The 22301-nt window shown below is 39.0% G+C and overlaps 1 protein-coding gene across 5 annotated transcripts in view; it reads right to left on the reverse strand.

Annotated features, from left to right (window-relative positions):
• Nucleotides 1-22301, reverse strand: part of PPP3CA (protein phosphatase 3 catalytic subunit alpha) — a 309183-nt gene that overhangs the window by 9241 nt on the left and 277641 nt on the right. For 3 of the 5 annotated variants that reach the window (XM_006094090.2, XM_006094089.1, XM_023758396.1), the window contains one exon: nt 6982-7066. In XM_006094090.2, the coding sequence (XP_006094152.1) occupies nt 6982-7066 (85 nt within the window). Of the gene's footprint in view, nt 1-37; nt 425-6975; nt 7067-11831; nt 12048-22301 lie in introns of those variants that run through there. The other 2 variants (XM_023758395.1, XR_002830568.1) reach the window with 2 other exon arrangements.

Here is a 22301-nt window from a genome sequence, read left to right on the forward strand (position 1 = left end):
TGGGCTAAGCATAAAATTTTCTCTTGAGAGAGAGAAGACAAATGAAAAAATTGCATATAATAACTCACATTTACATCTATCTTGGCTCTGTAGATTTTTTTTAACTTAAAACATACTATATTTTTATACATTCATATTGAAGTAATGTTATGTAAATGACATGACTGAGTTTACAATTATACAGCTGGGATGGTTCAGTCCCTTTGAGTATTGAAGATACAGAAAACAATTCTGATTATTAAGCAGGCATCACAGTACACAGTGGCTGCTGGGCTTCCTCGGTGGGATGCAGATGTTGAACATGAGCCAAGGGGAGTGTGGATGGAACTTTTCCAGCCCAGGCTCAGGAAAAATGAGTGAAGCTCATTTGATTTGGGAGAGAAAATCAGGGAGTATATGGAGTTTATGGGAGGTATATCTCCCCCTGCATATGGGAGATAAAAAAGTAAAATCCATGTATGAATCAGGAAGCTAGGAGTTACATACAGTGGGCTGAGGAATTTTGACATTACATGATAAACATGCAAAATAATGGCAACTAGCCAATAATGCAATAGGTAAAATTTCCCAGCTTTCCTTTTCAGCAGCCTCTTTCCCCACTGCTCTGCTAATATAAAATCGCTTTATTACTCATTATGAGAAATGTTTTACAGTTTATGTACATCATTATTTCATTATGATTGAATTAATCGTAATGATTAAATAACCATGAAATAGGAATAACCTCCTATATTTCCATGTAGCAGACACTGTAACCCTGTATAACCCAAAAAGCTTTGATTTCTTATATATCTTATGTTTATAATATCTGTAACTACCCACTTCACATTTTTACGTCTAACGTGACCCACACAGAATTCCTAAACTCCCCCGAAACCTGCCTCTTCCATAATCTTTCTTCATTCACCTCCATCCTTTACTTAAGGTTGAAGACTTACCCTTTAAAGACCTTTCTCTCTCTCATGCCACATCCACTCAATCAGTAAATCTGAAGGTTCTACCCACAAAATATTTCCAGTAAGTACCTTACCATTTCTCACAATACTACTCCTTTCACTGAGATATAATTAACGCACCATACAATTGGCACATTTAAAACATACAGTTCAATCAATGATTTTAGTATATTTATAGCTGTGAAACCATCACCTTAGCCAATTTTAGAACATTGTCACCCCTCCAAAAAGAACCCTTTGTCCGGTGGAGGCCACTTGCCCTCTCCTTCAGCCCTGTATAACCACTAGAGACTTTCTGTAGGTTTGCTTCTTCTGAATTTCACATAAATGTAATCATATAACATGTGCCCTTTTGTAGCTGACTTCTTTAGCTTGCCACCAACAACTCTTACCTGGATTGTTCCAGCAGTCTCTTAGCTAGTCCCCCTGCTCCATGCTTGTCATGCTCTGGTGCCCACCTCCCCACCTCCCCACCTCCCGTAACTATTCTCAGCTTATCAGCCAGGCAGAGCCTTGGAATACCTATGCAGGTGCTGTCTTTAAAAAGCTGGGCAAGAGCCTTCAAAAACTTGCCCCCAACCCACATTCTCCCATCCTCATCCACCTCTTGGACCTCATTTCTTATTAGTATCCACACCCCGTAGTGTTTTCCAGATGCACCCAGCACCTGCCACCTTAGGGCTCTGCACCTGCTTTGTCACACTCTTCCCCTGACATCTGCATGGCTCCCTGCCCCCCTGCCTTCGACGCTGCTCAGGCATCGCCTTCTAAGTGAGGACTTCCTTGGAAACCACTTTAAAAAATAGCAGGCACCCTACACTCCCTCTCTCTCCTTGCCCATTTTATTTTTATCTGAAGCCATTCAGTTCATTTGTTTCCTTGTTGTGCTTTTTGGCTGTTGTTGTTCAGCTCCCCTGCCCACTACCTCCCACCCTGGCTAGAGAAGCCTCCTGTGAGGAGGGGTTTCTGTCTGCTTTGCTCACGGCCGCGTCGACAGTACCTAGACCAGAGCAGCACCTGGCGCACAGCTGGCACTCAAAACACATTTCCTAAAGGAACGAGTCCAAGGGAAACAGAGGGGAGAATGGCAGCATTTTATATTTCTGTGTCCTTCACTGGAGTTTACTTAAAATATTAGGTTGGAGATGGTCAATTCATCGTTGTTTCCTTTCAGGCAGTACTTCAACCCTTTCAGGCTTCTGCTGTCAAACCACGAGAGGCTCCATAAAAGAGAGAAATGCTTTGAATGCTAATAGATGGCTTTGGGAAAATTGAGAGTATCTCTAAATAAATGGACCTTCTTTCCTGTGCCTTCATTTTAAAAATCCGGTTTCCTTACCTCCTTGCCCTTTCTCATTCAACTATTTTTCTCCTCTCCTTATAGTCTCATTTTTTAACTTGAAGTATAGTTGACATACAGTAGTACAATAGTTTCACATGTACAACGTAACGAATCGACGTTTACATAGCTTACAAAGGATCACTAAATCTAGAAACTACCTGTCACCATGCGAAGTTGTTACAATATTGTTGGCTATATTCTCTCCACTGTACCTTACATTCCCATGACTTAACTTATTCTATAACTGGAAGCTTCTTCCTCTCATTCCCCTTCACCTGTTTCACCTAATCCCCATAGCTACTCACCTCCCTGTAAACTTCTGACACAACCACTCCTGCCTCACACAGAAAATGTTTCCTAGCAGTTTCCCCATATTTCAGTTGCAGCCATCGCTGCTGAGTTCTCCCTCAAAGGAACATAACCAGGCTCCCCTTCTTGAAGGTTCTGTGCCTCAGTCTGCTTCATTTTCTTTCCGGCTTCCTCTCTTCCTCCCGGGTCTCCTCCCCAGTCCCTTGGCTGACCTCTTCCTCTCTGTCCAGACCTGTGCTTCCTAACCTGGCAGCCCCAGCCTCGGGTGGCTCTTACTGCTTCCCGCCCTTCCTCCCGCCCCTCTCCCCCAAACATAACCTGAGATGTGCTGCAGCTGTAGTGTTCGCATCAGATTTCAAAGACGTGATACAAAAATAAGAATGAAAAATACCTCTTTAACAAGATTTATACGGACTACATGTTGAAGCCATAACATTCTGAATAGATTACATAGAAAGTATATAGAATGCATTATTAAAATGAATTTCACCTGTTTCTCCCTACTTGTATTTTAACTGTGGCTTCTGGAAAATTTAACATCACAGATGTGGCTCATTACATTTCCCTTGGCAGGCACTGTTCCAGGGGATGCTTGTCTTTTCGCCCTGCCTCCCTCCCTCCCTTGGCAAACTCCTTGCCTCGGCTGCTTCCGCCTTGTGTTCACGCCCATGCCTGCATTTCTCACCCTGGCCTCTCTCTGAAGCTCCAGGGCAGAACTTCTAACCACCTTCTGCCCCGTGCACCTGGTCACAGTTCCCCCCATGAAAGCTGTTAGCTATTTAAATGGAGGCATGCTTCCGCTTCCTTAGGTGGCAGCGTTATCAGGCTGTCAATCCCGTGGGCTGGTACCTCTGTGGAATAGTCTTGGAATAGGTCCTCTCCCTCGTCGCCCTTGCATAGGTCAGGGTGCTTGTAGCAAACACCAGAACCCACACTTTGGTTAATTTTAACAGTGCAGAGATGTATTAGAAGATACTAGAGAGCTCGCGGATCCAGAAAGCTAGACGGGAATGCTTGGTAGTCGGGAAAAGTACCAGCGCTCATCCGCACTGTGGGGTCTGCTCTGCGAAATGCTGCCACTACTGTTTAGAGCAGTGATGGCGAACCTTTTGAGCTCGGCGTGTCAGCATTTTAAAAAACCCTAACTTAACTCTGGTGCCGTGTCACATATAGAAATGTTTTGATATTTGCAACCATAGTAAAACAAAGACTTATATTTTTGATATTTATTTTATATATTTAAATGCCATTTAACAAAGAAAAATCAACCAAAAAAATGAGTTCGCGTGTCACCTCTGACATGCGTGTCATAGGTTCGCCATCACTGGTTTAGAGCCAACACCAAGCTTTTGCTAATGCTGTGTGGTTAGCACCCAGAATACTGAGAAAGAACCTCCTCTCCTGCTGGCCCCTCGGATCCCACATCCGACAGAGGAATCACCTCCCCCCGCCCACTGCCTCCTCAGGATGCTCATTTCGAAAGGGAAATCTTATGTGTCCATTTGATTGGTGGATCCTAGGCAACATGCCTGCACCTTACCTGCCAGGGCTGCTGAAAGACAGGCTTCTGGTCCCCCCACAATGATGCAAACTAGCAAAATGTAAGGAATGTGTTGGACAGTTGTACCACCATCTCCACATTCATTCATTAAATTTGTAATCTGCTAGCTTCACAAATTCCTTGTATTTGCCCCTTCCTTTGTACTTGCCCCTTGTATCTGTCCTCCATTACTCTAGTTTGGTTTGGATTATTTCAATAGCTTCTTAAATGTCCTGGCACTAATAGGTCATCTTGCTATCTAGTCTTCACACTGTCATTAACATACACCATCTACACGTGAGTTAGAGCACGTCACTCATCCCATCAAAACCATCCCATAACTCATTTCCTACACACACAAAATTAAACGCTTTACCATGGCATTCACACCATTAAGGATCTGGACTTAAATCCATTTTCAGCCTGATTTTTCATAGATTCCTCACTCACCCGCATGTCTTACTATCCAGCTCTTTTCAGTACTCAGAATTCATTGACTACATAGTTCACTTTCACATCAGACTCTCATTAGTGCTGCTCACTAAGTGAGTTTGGACACGTTACTTATCTCAGTTTCAGTTTCCCCACTGAGGTCAACCCAACCTTGCTGTGTAGACTTAGTGCATACACCCTGGAGCATGGCACCTGGCACTAAACTAGGCCCTCATAACACGCTGCTCTTAGGACTCTGTGGCTGTGTTTTTGACGATTTCTCAGTTTCCAGGAATGCCTTCACCACAGCTCTCTACCCAGTGAACTCAGCCTATCCTTCTCCAATGTCTGCCTCTTCATGAACATTCCTTTCAGGAACTACAAGGGCTCCTTGGTGTCCCTTTCCACAGCAGAGCATCTCTTCCTGTGTTCAGTGAGCATTTTATTGTCTTCTGTTGTTTATTTTCTACACATCTGGCATTCCAATTCGGTATCTATTTTGCTTGACTCGGTATATAGTACACATTTAATGCTCAATCTTTACTTTCTAAGCTTAAATTTTCTCTGGATATGATCCTCTGTAGTCCACACATTTACTGAGATGTTTTGATTACAGAAAAGCCATAAAATATACCTTGTTTTAATTTTCTATCAATATGGGTAATCTCAGTAAAGTCACTGATCATCATTGGGTTCAAATGGACCATTTCACAGCTGTGAATGATTATATCTTATGCACCAATAATGATTACATCTTAGGCAGGGGATAGGAGGGATTCCCCAATTTTAAGACCTACCTATGATTTATAGCATTGCCCCTCATACCTTCATGTGGTTTAAAGACTAACATAGACACAAATCTGTTTTTATATTAAGAAAGAATTCTCCTTTTTCCCTAAATGTACCCTCACGTGGAAATTCTGGAGCTGTTTTTTCTTCCCCTTGTGGAGATTTCAGATGGAAGAGGAAGAAAGCATGTACTGGTAAATCTGAGATAACAAATAAGTGTTTACACAGAGGTATCAGCTGAGCTTATGATTTTCCGATAGTCTTTTGCCCCCATAGGACATCCCAGCCACAGAGGCCTCCTTGCTGGCCCTCAAAACTGCCGACCTTTGTTTCTATCTAAGAATCGTGGCACTTGCTCTTCCTAGGCCCTGAACTCCCTTACCTCATATCTCTATGAAGGTCATCCCCACACTTGCTCAAATGCCACTACTCAGAAAGGTCTTTGTTGATCACATACGAAAGTAAGTGCCTCATCTCCCAACTTGCTATATACCTTTATATTGCTTTCTTGTTTTTCTTCATGGTACCGAATGGATGCTTTAAGTTTTATTATATTTATTAGGGAATGAATGAATAAGAGAATCCTAACACCTCAGCAAGCAGTAAAGTATTAGAGCACATAGGCTGGACGGGGCAACGCTGCTTTATTTTCAGCTTCAACATGACTTGTCAGGATTTGGCTGCCTGAGCTAGTGCTGACTTTGATTTGCTCGCTTTGGAAAAGCACGATGATACTTTCTGTCCTCCTCACAGCTCCCTGGCTGTGGCATCAAGTCACTCAGTCTCTCTTTAGTGAGTGACTCTATTGTAACTACTGTATGTGAAAGAGTTGAGGCAAAAATGAGGCAAAATTAGGTTATGAAATTATACAATATGTACATGGCCCATTTCCCAAGATTTTCCTATTTACGCTTTTTAACGTGAAGTGCCTATATGCTCCTCACATATAAACATGTCATTTCTTCAATTAATTTTTGGAAGAGAAATATAGTTATTTTGTATGATCTAAGAATAGGTAACTGAATTTAAGTAAAGAAAAATGTAGTTAATTCTCTTCAAGAATATACTTGTTTTCTAAATCCAGGCTTACTCATAACATGATTCATGGTCTATTTAAAAAATAACTATGACATGGGAATTGAAACATTAAATAACTATTTGTTTCTCTCAATGATTTATTAGAATAATATAGACTCGCATGAACAAGCTTTATGGTTGATGTTCATTTCCTAGATGTCTAGTAAAATGCACGTAATACAATCATCTTTTACCACAGAGCCAGAATGAAAAATAAAAAAGGCTATAATAGCTTTCTTCTTTTACTGCATGTTCAACCTATTGTGAAATAAATGTTTTAAAAGTCCAGCAACAAATACAGGGATAAAATGTGAAACAGTCCATGTAGAGGCTGTCTCTACGGAAATAATGCAGCGTATTTCAATTTGACTAAAAACAGTGAGAAATGGACAATTCCATTTAAAAGGAAAAAAATAATTATGGTAAAGCAAATATCTTCTAGCAAAGTACTTGCCTTACCAGATTAAAGCACTAAAATGTTTATTAAGTGATACCTAATCAAATTCCAAACAGAAACAGAGGAAAAATGAGCCCACCTGAGGACCGAGAACACTCTGGCCATTTTGCCTATTGCTCGGATCTTGTTCCTTATCACCTCCTTCCGGGCCGCAGCTGTGGCTCCTGCAGTTTAAAACAGAGAGTTGACTAGTCAATGCCTTTTTATATGACTGCAATCATTTTACACATTTTCATATGTCATAGACCGTCGTGAGAAAATCCAGTGTCCTCCCCCCACCCCACCCCTGCAAGAGGATTTATCTGTGAATCAATTTAAAAACGTATGTATCCGGCTTTAAGACTTGGATGTGATTCTTGAGAGGTCCCTGAAATGCCCAAGAGCAACTTCTGAGATTTCCAGGGGGAGGTGGGTGAAGCGCTAAATGAACAATCAGCAGACGGGCAGGTTCCTACTGTTTTCTTCCAGTTCAGCTCCCTTCTCTTTTGTTTATACAAAGAGAGCATGCATTGGCAGGAAAAATGGAGTGAGTCACCAGGATCTTCTACTCATTTCCTGGCTGCATGCTGGGAAGACTACATCAGGAAACTGCTTCATTGAAAGTTCTCCCTTGCAGTGATCAAACCAGGGAGTCTCAACTCCTTAAGCTCCCTGGAACATCATCTCTATTGCTTAATGGCCATGAAACATTTATCGTAGCACCTGATACTTTTTCACTTTCTGGTTGGTTCACAAGCTCTAGAGAAACAAAAAGTGGAAAACTACTGAGTGGGATTTAGTGTGAGATGGTGGCACATAGTTTGTATTTGAGTGCTTATGTAAATAAGTTACACGTAGGTCTGTATTACCACTTATTACATTTCCCAAACTTAAAAAAATCGGTCTACATAGGTTATTGTTACTATAAACATTTTCTCTTTTATCATTGTTTTTAAAATAGTATTACATGATCTTTAAAGAATCAGTTTTGTTTTTGTTTTCTTAAATTCCTGAGCATGTTTGGAAAAGTACAAGACACAGAAACACACCTTGCTTCTTAAGATTTTTATAATCCGAGTTAAGAGGGACAAGACATCCTTTTTATGCATTATATGGGACTTTGTAGAAAGTGTTAACACAAGCCACTAATAGAAAGGCAACAAAACATTTTTAGATAATATCAGAAATGTTCCTAACCTGATGAACAGTTTAAGCCATATAATTTGTTCAAAGGCTGCAGCCTAGAGAAGATAATTGGTGTAAATTTTGGTCTTTTAAGCTATGAAAAGAACAAGCTTTCTGACCTTTTCGGGAGGAAAGATTTCTGCTGTTTCCCTTAGAGGGCTTTCAAGAATGTGGAGTCTTTTGCATTGTTTGAAAAGGGTCAAACAATTAATCACCACCCTAACATTTCTATAAGAAACAAGACTCACACGAACACTCACAGAATTGTGCAATGGTTGCAGAAGGCCTCTGCCTTTATCCAGCCCAAGAAACTGAGAACATAATGGGCCACTTTCTTCTCCTGAGTGGCTTAATTTGTCGAAGGCGATGCTAGTGCAGACCCATCTCTTGTGCCCTGGATGCCCCCAGATGTGTACCAGTGAGTCGCCTTCCTCTCACCTTCCCTCTGACCCGAAAGCCCTCAAACAGCCTGCCTTTTTGCTCGTTTCTTTCTCTCTGTGGCAATCACAACATGGCAGTTATCTCCCAACATAGTTGATCAGCAGGACTGACTATTTCTGCCAGCTATTCTGCCTGCAAATGAGTAGCCTATGTTTAAAGCCAGTGGGGAAAAGCCATGCTCCAATCCAATGCTTCCGATCAAGGGGAACCATGGACTCTCATTCACTGCTGGCCCTAGAATTACACACTATTGGCTGGAACATAGGACGGGATAATGGGGTGGGTGTAGGATAATTTGCTTCCAACTTTATTCTGAGTTTTCAGAAATTTATATTGTGTATGTTTTGTAATTAAGATTCTTTATACATTAAGTCCTGTCCTGGAGAGCATCTAAAAGCCTGAAGTTTCTGGGCTTGGATTTTAGATAATTTATGATCAAGAAACTACTAAAGCACATTTGTGAAGAAAAAAAAAATACTGGGATGGAAGTTAGTCTCCTTAATGTAGTTTTCCTATATATGTATTTTCCAGTTATTCAGTTAAGTGCTGCTTTCAGCCTAATGTGTTATTACTACTCTGTATTTAATATTGTCGAGTCTGACTGGCCCAGTCCATGCAGAGGTCATGATGTGCTAAGTGAGGAAAAGAGGCTGACCCTCAACAGCAAGCAGTGTAGCCAGATCATAAAATCCATCCAACAGACACAAACAATGGAAAGTGTGGGAAAGCTCCAAAAATTGTGACTATATTTAGAAGCACAAGAAGAAAAGCAGCAAGAAGGAGAAGTTAAGTGTCTAGAAATAAACTGTACATATTTAAGAGAAATGAGAAGGGGAAGATATAAAGTATACAAGTATATAAAATATGTAAGAAGGATAATCTTGCAGAAATTTTTCAATAAAGGACTTGTAAAAACCAGAACCAGAGAAAAGGAAAGCAAGACACAAAGTTGGAAGGGAAATAAATTATGTAGAGCCATTCTTCTGAGCTCAATATGAACAGATACTCGGAAAATGCTCAAATAAATATTAAATTTTAAATGTAAAATGAACATTCTGACAGAGCCAGTTCATCATCACTTTTTTTTTTTTTCAAATCAAATGACTTACTGGAGCGCATACGACAGACATTCTACTCTATGTATTCACAGTGGTGATTCTCCACACTGCCGCACTGTTCCTGAGGAAAATGCTGTCTCTTGTTAGGTTTCTCATTAACCCAGGTAAGAGGTTTTACTACCCCTTTTATAAAATTAGAATATATTTACTCAAATTTAATCATAAGCGATAAGAAAAGACATTGAAAACTAATGTCTCAAATATCCTGGGATTCACTTCAATATTTTCTAAATAATCAAAATCAGAATTAAACTAACACCACACATTTATAACCTCACAAACACTTAAAATATTCAAATATCTGAATTGATAAGTAATTGAACTTCAGGAGCTGACCAACAGCAGGATAGATTTAAGTTCAGATACAAAGGTACTCATATTTAGTATTACTATTCCTGATTTTGGTTATTTTCCTGAGTTCATTAACATTCTTTTCCAAACACTTATGTTCCATTGCAAATCCTCACAGCTCATAATTCAATAGAAATATGAAGGCAAAATGCATGTTATTTTAGAACTTTACTAGCTGTAACAGGCAAAGATAATGTCATATTCAACACTCTTGGTACTTGCTCTGTTTAAGCTGTGAAAATGCAAGACCGCACCCAAATTAAAATTCAGTATATTAAATAATGAAGACATGTAAAACACCTTTCACATGAAAAGATTGGTAACTTTTTTATCGATAACAATATAATCACTTATTTTAACTTGAAATTCTAAAACTGAATGCCAGCATTTTCTATGTTTTAAAAAATTAATTATTTAAAAAAATTCTCACCTGAGGCTATGTTTATTGATTTTTAGAGAGAGAGAGAGAGAGAGAGAAATTGATCAGTTGCTTCCTGTACGAACCCACACCTAGGTATGTGCCTTGACTGGGAATTGAACCCACAACCTTTTTGGTGTACAGGCGGACACTCCAACCAACTGAGCCACCCAGCTGGGACAAAAAAATTAATAATTTTAACTAAAATTTCATTTTGTATTTCCATTCAAATATTTATCCCTTCTTTTTTTGGCCTCTGTCACTCTTTAACTTTTAAGTTCTAATATCTTTATGCCTGGGGTATTATGGAGTGTTTCTAGAATCCAGGCAACCCTGCTCACTCAATCTTCCTCAGAGCGGAAGAGGCTAATGTACAAAGGACTCTTTTAAAGGATGTGCTTTTAACATGTGTCCTTCCCGACCTTCACTTAGCACCTTGCCGACTTCTCAGGAGGTTGTAAAGGTATCTATGCCACGCGGCCTGCTGAGCGGGTGCCCCATCCCCACAGGAGACCTCAGCCTCTGGAAGGAACTGGGAAAGGGTAGCAGCGCCACAGTGATGAGGGGCCAGGGGGGCGAGGGAGATTCTTTCCACGTGGACGTCTGCTCACATTACAGGTGCGGGCTCTGTCCTCCGGCCCAGGTCCCACCCCTGAGCCGCTGCTATACAGGCCTCAGTTTTGACTGAATCAGGGGTCTGTGGAAAGTGCTATATAGAATACAATTTATTACCCAAATCATTCATGCAAGTGTTCTTGTGAATCCGCTCCTACGCAGCCTGCCACATGTCCACCGCTGCCCACAGGAGCATGAATGAGCGTGGGCTCCACTTTGGAAGAGCCCGTGCCCGCTGACAATGGACTGTGCCAAACATCGGCATGAAAGCGGCCGTGGTGCTGCCAGTGAGAGGACCCTGGGCGAATCTCCGCTAACTCCTCGCTCAGGAGCTGCCTGTTGGTGCCTGAAATCGGCTGCAGGGAAGAGAATCTGCACCACGGAGATCTGCAAATGCCACACACCAGGGCGTTTCCCCTGGTAAATAGGCTGTTGAACAGTTACCAGCACAGCGCTGGGAGGAGGGGCTAGCTGCCTGGGCATGAGAAAAATGGTCACCTAGAGCAGCGGTTCTCAACCTGTGGGTCGCGACCCCTTTGGGGGTGGAACGACCCGACCCTTTCACAGGGGTCACCTAAGACCATCGGGAAACACATATATAATTACATATGGTTTTTGTGATTAATCACTATGCTTTAATTATGTTCAATTTGTAACAATGAAAATACATCCTGCATATCAGATATTCACATTACGATTCATAACAGTGGCAAAATTACAGTTATGAAGTAGCAACGAAAATAATTTTATGGTTGGGGGTCACCACAACATGAGGAACTGTATTAAAGGGCTGCGGCATTAGGAAGGTTGAGAACCACTGACCTAGAGAATGATAGTTAAAGGATCTTGAAGAGTCAAAGAGTGGAGAGAATGGGTCTTCTCCACAGAAGGAGGAGGATTCTCAAACACGCAGGCTGAGATGATCCATGTTACGTGTGATGATGGGTGAGGAGTCTGCTGTGAGTGGAGTTTGGGTACTTTGGGGTGAGGTGAGGGTGAGAAGAGAAGCAGGAGGTGCCTGGGGCTGGAATATAAAGGCTTTAGCACAGTAGTGCATGGAAACAAGAGTTTAGACGTCAGCATACACAGAACAGAGGTAAACAGAACCTACTTTGTCAGTCAGCCCCCAAAAAGAAAGAAAAGGTTAGAATGATGGATAGAGATAGATATGTGGCAAATATAGTCAAATGTTCATTGTAGAAAGTAAGTGATGGGTATCGGCTCTAAAACTCTTTCAACATTCCTGTCTGTTAAAAACATTTTGAAATAAAACTTCAAAAAATAAAACTATAATTGGAAGAGCTTGATTTTGAGGAAAAAGGACTCTCCATCCTTCCCATTTCTCTGTGTTATATGGGGGATGCATGAGCTTGCTGCAGGAGGCAATGAAGGGAAGTTCTCCTGGGCAGTGCTTCACCCCAGACCTTCTGTAACCAGCCCCGGGAGAAAATGGAATTGGTTCGATTTTGTTTTACAATCCCAATGCAACAGATTCTAATTGGGTTCAATACCTTCTTACAACGAGAAGAGTTGAAGATAAACAGCTATATACAAATTTCATACTCAGATATATTACTAGAATATGAAAAAGCTGCTTTTAAAAAAATTGTGATTATTATTGAGCTGTTTTCTCTTTAATGGAAAAGCAGGTTTTCCCTTTCTTTATTATATTGGCCTCACATGCCTTAGTTAGGCTTCTTTCTTTAAAGAACTCTTAGCTAACACAAGTGTATCCATACCATATGTTTTAAAATAAAACACATTTTTAAAATAAAACACATTATATAAAGAAATGTGCATACACACTAACATTTCACACTTTTTCAAAGGAAAGACATATTTTAAAAACTGTATTTTGTTGGTAGGCTTCAAATTTCTTTCGACTTTTATTTCAAATTCTAAGAAAATATTACAGAAAACGACCACTTTCCCACCTTTGTTTAAAGCTAACACAGTTTACCTCTGTAGAAAACCTATTCTACTTGAAGTAAAATTTTATTATGGTTTATTATTATTAAGCAGAGTTTAGATGTGCCTCAATATTTTATTTTTGTGTGAAATAGAAAAATTACTGAATTTTAATAAAGGCTACTGATGGAACAAAGTATAAGGCATTGAGATAAGAAATAACTTTTGTTGTGTTATACTGCAAACAAAAGTTGGTTTGGTTCAATCCAAATCAGCTCCTTTGAAATACAAGATATCATGCAAAGGACTTCAGATGCCTCTAAAACCTTGGGTGATGATGGAACTATGAGTCTACAGACTGTCTTATTTGGGAGAATGCATGTTCCCAATTGGCCCCTATAAAAAACTACAGGACCAAACCTGTGCTATATAACCCCTAAACTTTATCTATTTTGTCTTTTCTTTCCGTGACCTAGTTTAACAATAACAAATATTAAGGTTCTATATCCCAACAAAGCGATGCTATCCAAAAGTTACTCTCCACCCAGTTTTGCCCTTGGCTATGGATGTGACAAGGGCTTCACTGCATTTTCCTAGACCAGCAAGAGACACCACCGGAAGCACTGAGCAGCTGTGTGCACTCTGCTGGAATAGGTTTAAAATGAGCCTCTACATTTGCTACTCATGCATCCACAAAAGAATATTCTCCAAGAAACACAACTGCCACCTCCAAGTTTAAATTGTTGTGAAGAATATGATATTGTAAACATTGTCATTTTAAAAATGACAGTTTTTTCTAAAACTGTATTTCCAGTTCCATTTCTGTGATTTTTATGCTAGTGAATGACATTTATTTCTACTTTAAAGTATTTTTTATCACCATATTGTACATGGGTGTAAAAACATGTTTAGAAATTTGAATTAAATGTATTTTTAAAACTTTCCTGAGGCAATAAGACCCTAAGTGTTCAAAAATTCCTTTGTAATCAGTATCACAGTTACTAGGAGTACATAATTGATTAGATAGTATAAATATGTGATGTGTCTATAAATGTTTAAAAAGCACAGACATAAAATTTTATTAGAATGTATCCCTTAGTAATAGGGAGATTACACTGCCTTGAATAAGGGACTTCCTAGACTCAGAGTTTCTCTAACATCTTTCTGTTTAGTACTCCAGTATGAAGCATCTCAAAGCCATGCTCATAGTGACTATGTCCAGGGAGACCTGTGCCTTCTATTAAAATAGGAGAAGGCAATTGAGAAAGAGGAGGTGGGAAAGGAGAAGCTGCAAGAAGGCCTGTTACCTCCAACTCAGGTGAGTCCCCATGACCATTTTTAGGAAAGAGGGCACATGGCAAAATGAATTCCCTGAAAATTCCTCTTGAAACGTGCTTGGGTAGCTCCAGCAGTACAAATATTCTGGCATGAAGACTGCTGCTCTATCAAGAATTGGATTACTCAGTTTTAGGTTTGATCGTTGTTGGAAGATCTCCTGGACGAGCCATAACCTGGGAAACCTGCATTGCTCATCCCCTTAGGGTCAGTGCTGGTTAAAAGCCAAGCTGGTCCAATGAGAATGGATAGATGCTGCCCCTCACAGAATAGCCAAATGCATGCCTATGCAGGCTGCTCTATTAGGCAGAGGAAAACACCTTCAGCGTCACAAAACTTTTAAATCCCCGTAAAAAATCAATCTCTTAGAAGATTACAACCTAAAACTGTTTGTAATACCTTTCTAATTTGGATCCTAACTCTACCACATTACACATCCATAAGTGATAAAATTGGGATATAATGGCTACTCACTCCAAACCACTGCAAACCGCATACTATTCTAAATTTCTTCCATATGCTTTTTAGCTCAACTAAAATCTCAGCATGCAATAAAACCTGCAATGGTGTGATATTTGGCATAAGACTATTCTGTCTTGTATCGCATTTTGAAAGCAACAGAAGATCCTTCAAAAAAATATTTTTGAAGAATGCATATTCCAAATTGGGCTCTATAAAACCACAGAACGAAACCGTGTGCTATATAATCCCTAAACCTTATCTTTTTTGTCTTTTCTTTCCTCTCTCTCTCTCTCTCTCTCTCTCTCTATATATATATATATATATATATATATATATTTATGTATTTTTTTTTCAAGTCTCTCCTGTGTAATAGATTTTAAGGACGGTTAGTATAGCCTAGACCCGTGGTCGGCAAACTGTGGCTCGCGAGCCACATGCGGCTTTTTGGCCCCTTGAGTGTGGCTCTTCCTAAGCCTTAGGAGTACCCTAATTAAGTTAATAACAATGTACCTACCTATATAGTTTAAGTTTAAAAACTTTGGCTCTCAAAAGAAATTTCAATCCTTGTACTGTTGATATTTGGCTCTGTTGACTAATGAGTTTGCCGACCACTGGCCTAGACCAGTGGTCGGCAAACTGCAGCTGGCGAGCCACATGCGGCTCTGTGGCCCCTTGAGTGTGGCTCTTCCACAAAATACCACGTGCGGGCGTGCATGTACAGTGCGATTGAAATTTTATGGCCCATGCGCAGAAGTCAGTATTTTTGTGGAAGAGCCACACTCAAGGGGGCCAAAGAGCCGCATATGGCTCACGAGCCGCAGTTTGCTGACCACTTGGCTATGTTTCATCCCACTTCTCCTGTCATTAAACATAACTAAATTCTTTGGATAGGAAGTCTCAAAAATGTACAGGCCACTCCCAAATGTTAAATAACTGTCATTATTTGATTGTCTTTCCTCTTAGTTAAAAGTTACTTTTGTGTACAAGCTTTAATGGATTCCACTGACTTCTGTGCTTCGAGACACTGTTTCACCCATTCAATGACCTCTCAGCAGAGTTGCAAAAATTGGCTCTAAGCATAATTCTAACTTGGGTGGAAATTAAAGACTTTAAAGTAGATAGGAAGCTTCTGCTTGATTTTTTCAAAAAGCTATCACATAGGCAGCCTACATCTTACAAAGGACATTTCTGTTTATTTTATTTACCAAAGAAGAGATGACTAACATGTGAAATTCTACTTTAATGGACCTCTTTTCATAAAAGAAACACATCAGTTGTATAAACTGACAAGAGAAAAGCAAAATGGAATGACATAACAAATGTCAATTGAATAAGGTAGATTCTTTTGTCTAAATGAGAAACAACCATGATACCTGAATGTGTAATCTATCAAGAATTATTCTGGATATAGATGAGGCTATAACAGTTAAAAAGATAAAAGGGCCTAATTATGCATACATGCTAAGTGCCAGAAAAATGCATTCAGACTAGAACTTAATTCTGGACCTATATTTATATATTGATCAAATACTAGAATATTTAAATGTTATCTCTGAAAATATAAAAAGTAAAGGGAAAAATGGACAAATATAGTAGAATATTGTTTGATTGTCCATGTATTATACCCTAGATAGACTGTTAATTGGGTACCATTTAATAGCATAGTAAAGCTGACTTAAAGAATTAATGCAACTCCTGCATCTGGCAGCAGAAGATGGCTGAGGCACTGGCATATGAGCTTAACTGAAACAAAGTCACTCAAAGGGCTTCCGATGCTATTCAAGACGTAGGCTGCGTGTTTTGTCAATCCATAGGAAAAGCAGTGAAGTTCTGTCCAAGGAGGAAGAATAGGGAAATGAGCACTAGCTTCTGGCCAATGATCAGAGCACAGGAATGCATAGGCAACGTACAGAGGCAGATTGGTTCCCAGGTCATAAGACTTGAACACCACTTAGGATGATTCTAAGGAACAGAAAGAGTAAGTTGTTTGCCTAAGGTCATCCTCTGAAAATGGTGATCAGAGCCAGGATTCATTACAGTGGCAGGCAGACTGTTGGAAGAATGAAATAAGTAATGTGTTCATTCATTCTCAACAGTCAACAAAGGCACATGCCAGGTACTGTGCTACCTGCTAAATCACTTAGCACAAACCTTTGGTACATAAGTACTCAAAATTGTTTGCTATTATTATTAAGAACAAGAAAAACTGTGCAGAAAAGAAAATTCCAGTTCTTCAGTTACATTTCTTACTGTAAATTAAAAGAGTGTATGATTTTAATTACTATCAAGCTGCCTAAGATGGGGCCTCTTTTGTTTTTGTGCCAACCAGGCCACAGGCTGGACCCCTGATGACCGCAAATTCACCAGGGGAGGACGCTACCAGCCAGGATGGTGCTGGTTTTGCTTGCAGAAAAAAAAGATGGGCTGACCAAACAGAATCAAGATTCTATAGAGTCTGAGAAAAACTGGAAGAAAAGTTTCATAGCTTCTCATGAACTAAAAGTAATGACAAAAGAATAAAACATTTTTAAAAGAGTGAACACAGACCACGTCATAAAAGTACTTTTAACATTTAGATTTTTCTGAGCATTTATGAAACTTTTCCATATAGCCTTTAAGCCTGCCACAGAGATCAAACAATTCCTCTAGATGACTTTGGCCTCATCACACTAAATCTGTCTAAAGTTGTCCAATAATGAATGATTCTCATATAAGTGCAATCTTTAGGTTGAGAAATTAGACCTATAAAATGCTTTAGTATAGAGAGAATCATGAAAGCTCTGCAAAACACAAGAAAAATACATCTTAATTTTCTTATGGCATCAGTTTGCAGTAAGCTGACATTACCTACAACAGCCTCTTTCATAATAATCTCAACCTTGTTGGTGAGAAGTAATGTTTTTCTAAGATATAGAGACATACATATGCACAAAACCTTTACCTTCATTAAATGCCCTTCAAGTAAATAATTCAGTAAGGTTTACAGAGTGTATACTTATTTCGCTTCTTATTATGTAACAGATTTCCTTCTCAAATAAATTTTATAAGTGCATTTAATTGAGGTATATGCTTCGATATGCAATAGCTAATGTTTAGTATAAGTTGGCCAACATCACCATTAGTTGAAGAAAGGCTCAATTGTGACAGATAATGATTTTTAAAGCTGTGTAAAGATATTGTATATGTGCATAATACACGTGTCTCAGGAAATACAGTATAAATCTGAAGTATTTTCTAGAGTATTATTTTACTGTGAGCATAATATTTTAGCCAATGTGAATGTTATCTCATCATCCAACTAATTAGCTAGAACAGGCTGGTTTTTAACTCTCAGTGTGTTCTGCGAAGTATGCACTTCCATGCAATGTGAAAATTATTTCAGGTGATAACATATTTGTGCAAAATCAGGGTAGTACAATATAAAGAGAAAATAGTACTTTTAATGTCTATGTCACTGTATTATTGTAACTAGTGACTTAAAAGGATTTTAATTATAATCAAATTGATAAGCCAGACTTGATGATACTGATTATAATATGATGGCTATCACCAGGCACCCTTTTTGTTTGTCAAAGCCTCAAAACATTGATAGCCATAAATATGATGGGAATGTATAACCTGCTACCTGGTAAATGACCATGCATTTTTTTAGACATGTTTCAGTTTTAATGATATACTGGAAAGCACTTTTTTTCTTTTTTTATGGCAAAACCATAATGCAAAAAAGGCAGTTAGCTGGACTATATAGAAGACAGAGTACAAATGATACATTTACAGTGATGAAGATGATTTAGCCTCTAAATTACACACTACAATATTAATTGAAAAAGTCAGCAAAAAACTGGAAGTTAACAACAAAAAGTCTGAGAAGAAATTACAAAGTCTTTGACAAAATACTGAATAATCTTTTCTTTTGATAAATGTCCTCCTTTTCCTTTCTTCAATTCTACCATGAGAATTCAGTTATTATAAAAAGATAAGAGAAGTTAAAACTGGTAAAGCGCTACCCATCTTTGCATATAATTTCCTAGAAAAATTATATTGATGTATCACATGGCCATACTTCCTATAGCAGTGAAACACATGAAGTGTTTTTCTTTTCCTTGTCAGTAGCTGAAGAGGACAAAAACGATGTCCTTTACATCTCCTCCTTTGATTATCAAATATTTCATCCCGATTAATGCCCCCTCACTAACCCCCCAAATCCTCTGTAAGACTGGCATATTTAAAATCTATTTCTTGTTGCACTAGATTCTCAGGTCAATGAAGGCAGAGACAGGTGTTGGTTTGCCACTGAATACACAGAACAAGATAATCCATGAATAAGTATTTTTACATAGAAGTAAAAATAGAATATACAAAATAAGATAGAAACTTACCACAATATTAAAATTGAAATAATCTAAATGTCGTTTTATTTTTTGGCCTTTTTTCAATAATTTCAATTTTCTTTTTAGCTATTATAACAATAAAATAAATATTGCTGTTTGCCTCTTTTTAATAATCTGCTATCTGGCAGCCAAAGTTATATCCTACTATTTTATTTACTGGCCAGATTTCTCTCACAGTACGTTTCTGCATTTGGCGCATACAGTTTTAAACAGCTGCTGCCTGAACTTGCCGCACCAGCCCTAGTTCTTGTGCTCTCCCCCTGGTCACTCTTTCTCCTTCACTTATGGATCTTCCTTCTCCAGCTTCTGCAGAAGGGTTAACCTTAGGCTCAGCCCTCGATTTTCTGACATTTCCTTCCACATCAGCAACTTTGGAGGCCTATTTAATTCTTAATGGATTCAATTGCAGCTTTTAATTCCAAACCTCTGTCATAAGCCTGGATTTTGTTCCCAATTTCCAGGACTCCATGGCCAAGTCCTGCCTGGACCTCTCCCGAATTATATGTGTCACTTTCACTCAAACTCATGTCTGTGGCTGAATTCATCTTTCTTTCTCAGGAGACTGATGAGTTTTTCCGTAAGTGTTCTCATCCTGAGGGGCACCTAGGCCGAACCATCCAATTCAACTTTTGTTTCCTGTGCCCCATTGATGCTATAGTTGTTCAGGCCTTGGACAGCTCTTTGGAATAGCTCCTCTTATTTTATTCTTAAATATATTTTTTAATTGATTTCAGAGAGGAAGGGAGAGGGAGAGAGTGAGATAGAAACATCAATGATGAGAGAGTATCATTGATTGGCTGCCTCCTGCATGCCCTACACTGGGGATCGAACCCACAACCAGGGCATGTGCCCTGACCAGGAATAGAACCATGACCTCTTGGTTTATAGGTCAGTGCTCAACCACTGAGCCATGCTGGCTGGGCTTTATTGCTCAGGTCTAATTACCTAAATTTTCAGATACTTGATTAAGTTCCCAAATTATATCCCACTTATCCTCCGATCATTTTCTAAGCATTTTTCTAAGCTTAGAAAAAGCACTTGCTTTTTCTCAAATACTGCTTTTATTATGTTACTCCTCCGCTTACCAACTGTGGCTTACCCTTCGGTGTTGACAGAACAAGAATCAGGTTGCTACCAAGCTCCTCACAGTTCTCGCTCTCTTTTTTATGTCTATATGCTTCTATTTTTTATATTAAAAGTTGCTATTTTATCCCCAAATGTCAATTATTATAGGATACACAACATTTTTGTTTTCAGATTGGGAACCTGAAATACAGAATGCTAAAATAAGTCACTCAGAAGTGACAGTAATTATGGCCCCAAGGAAAGCTCTAAGCTAATGGCACTAAGTACAGGTGCTGCCAGATGCACAGAGCAGACGAGATGGAAGATGAACTTCCTATACTGCACACCTGAAACTAATACAAAATAATGTTGAATGCAAACTGCAATTGAAAAATAAAATGTGAAAAACAGTAGTAAATACTTTTTATAGACTACTCCCCTTTTACCTTATCCCACCCCTCATCTGTAAACAAACAAAAAAGGATGAAATTCATGTCAAACATTCAACATGGAAAATAAATACAATTTTGATAGAAAGTGACATAACCAACCACTCTTTATGGAGGTATTCCTCAAGGACCAATAAGATGCCATGGTAGTCCCACTAATTCCCAACTTTGCACTTTTAAACAAAGTTCTGTGTATGTAACTTTTAAAAGCTAGACAGAACCGAGTGGGGAGACACTCTGGAACCGTGATATTAGATATGAACAAGTATCTAATAATTCAAAGCAGATGATGGGTGATAATTTTCTTGTATACAATTTTGATGGTTTCTAAAAGGCATGCAAAAAACTGCTCTGATCCTATATTCAGTGACTTGCCTGTGGTTAATATTAGGATAAGGCAAAAAAAAATGTGGCTACAGGGTAAGAGTTCCACCATGTGGCTTGCTCTTTAGATGAAAGTGGAGACATAAATTCTAATTTAATATTAGTCTGTCCAGCACAGCTGAAACTACATTTGGCTGGATATGTATTTGTTTTATTATTATTTTTCTTTCTTGTTCTAAAGGATTTCAGTTTCACCTCCAGAAGTCTTTAGCCAGACTTATCATACATCATAGTCTCAAATATAATTTGTACATACGATCTAAGAGTCTAAGACTTCAGGACCTAAAAGAAAGTTCCAAATGAATATTTCTAACTCCTCAAACTGTCATTAGGTTTCTAATGCTTATGAGTGCTCCAGACTCCCTTGCTATATCTCTGTGATGCAGATTGCTTGGTTTCTGTCGGTTTCCTCCTCACCTTCAACCCCACTTCCCCTCAACTTAGGGATCACCTACTAATCCTTGGTCTGAAATGAGTCTTCTTCATGAATGAGAATCAACTACCAAATGAGATACATGTACTTGGATATCTTCCTTCTCTAAATGTTCTGGTGAATACCAACCCCAAATTAAAACCAGATTATCATATCATCATCCAAAATCAGAAGCGGAAACAGGAAACAAAGACTCCAATACATATAAATTAGATACTCAGAAGACAGGCATTGGCATTAAACTGCTTCAAAACTTCACAAGATAATACCAGTTTTGTACTTTATTTTCAACATCAAAGAACCACAGACCAATTGGAAACAGCAACCTTTTTCCAGATAGGCTATCAATCTCCTTTATTTTGTAAGGCAGAAGCTGAGCAAGAGAGATGCAGATGTGATTTCTATGCAGCAGAAGCCTAGGGGAGCCAGAGGTCTTTTTGTCTGCTCAGATACCCCAAAATGTTTAACATCATGAAACATAACTTCTTGGAGTAAACCATGGTTTAAGAAATAGAGTGAAACTCTTTTACTTGCAGTTTAATTGACTTTCATGGCCAAATAATGGTGCAAAAAATGCTATTTCTTTATTTGACAGTATACTTAACAGAACAAACTAAAGTATATTACGTTTAGTGTTTTTTTTTTTTTTAAATATATTTTATTGATTTTTTACAGAGAGGAAGGGAGAGAGATAGAGAGTTAGAAACATCGATGAGAGAGAAACATCGATCAGCTGCCTCCTGCACACCTCCTACTGGGGATGTGCCCGCAACCCAGGTACATGCCCTTGACCGGAATCGAACCTGGGACCTTTCAGTCCGCAGGCCGACGCTCTATCCACTGAGCCAAACCGGTTTCGGCATAT

This window comes from Myotis lucifugus, unplaced genomic scaffold, assembly GCF_000147115.1.
Source record: "Myotis lucifugus unplaced genomic scaffold, Myoluc2.0 scaffold_129, whole genome shotgun sequence".
In the NCBI taxonomy this organism is placed as follows: domain Eukaryota; kingdom Metazoa; phylum Chordata; class Mammalia; order Chiroptera; family Vespertilionidae; genus Myotis; species Myotis lucifugus.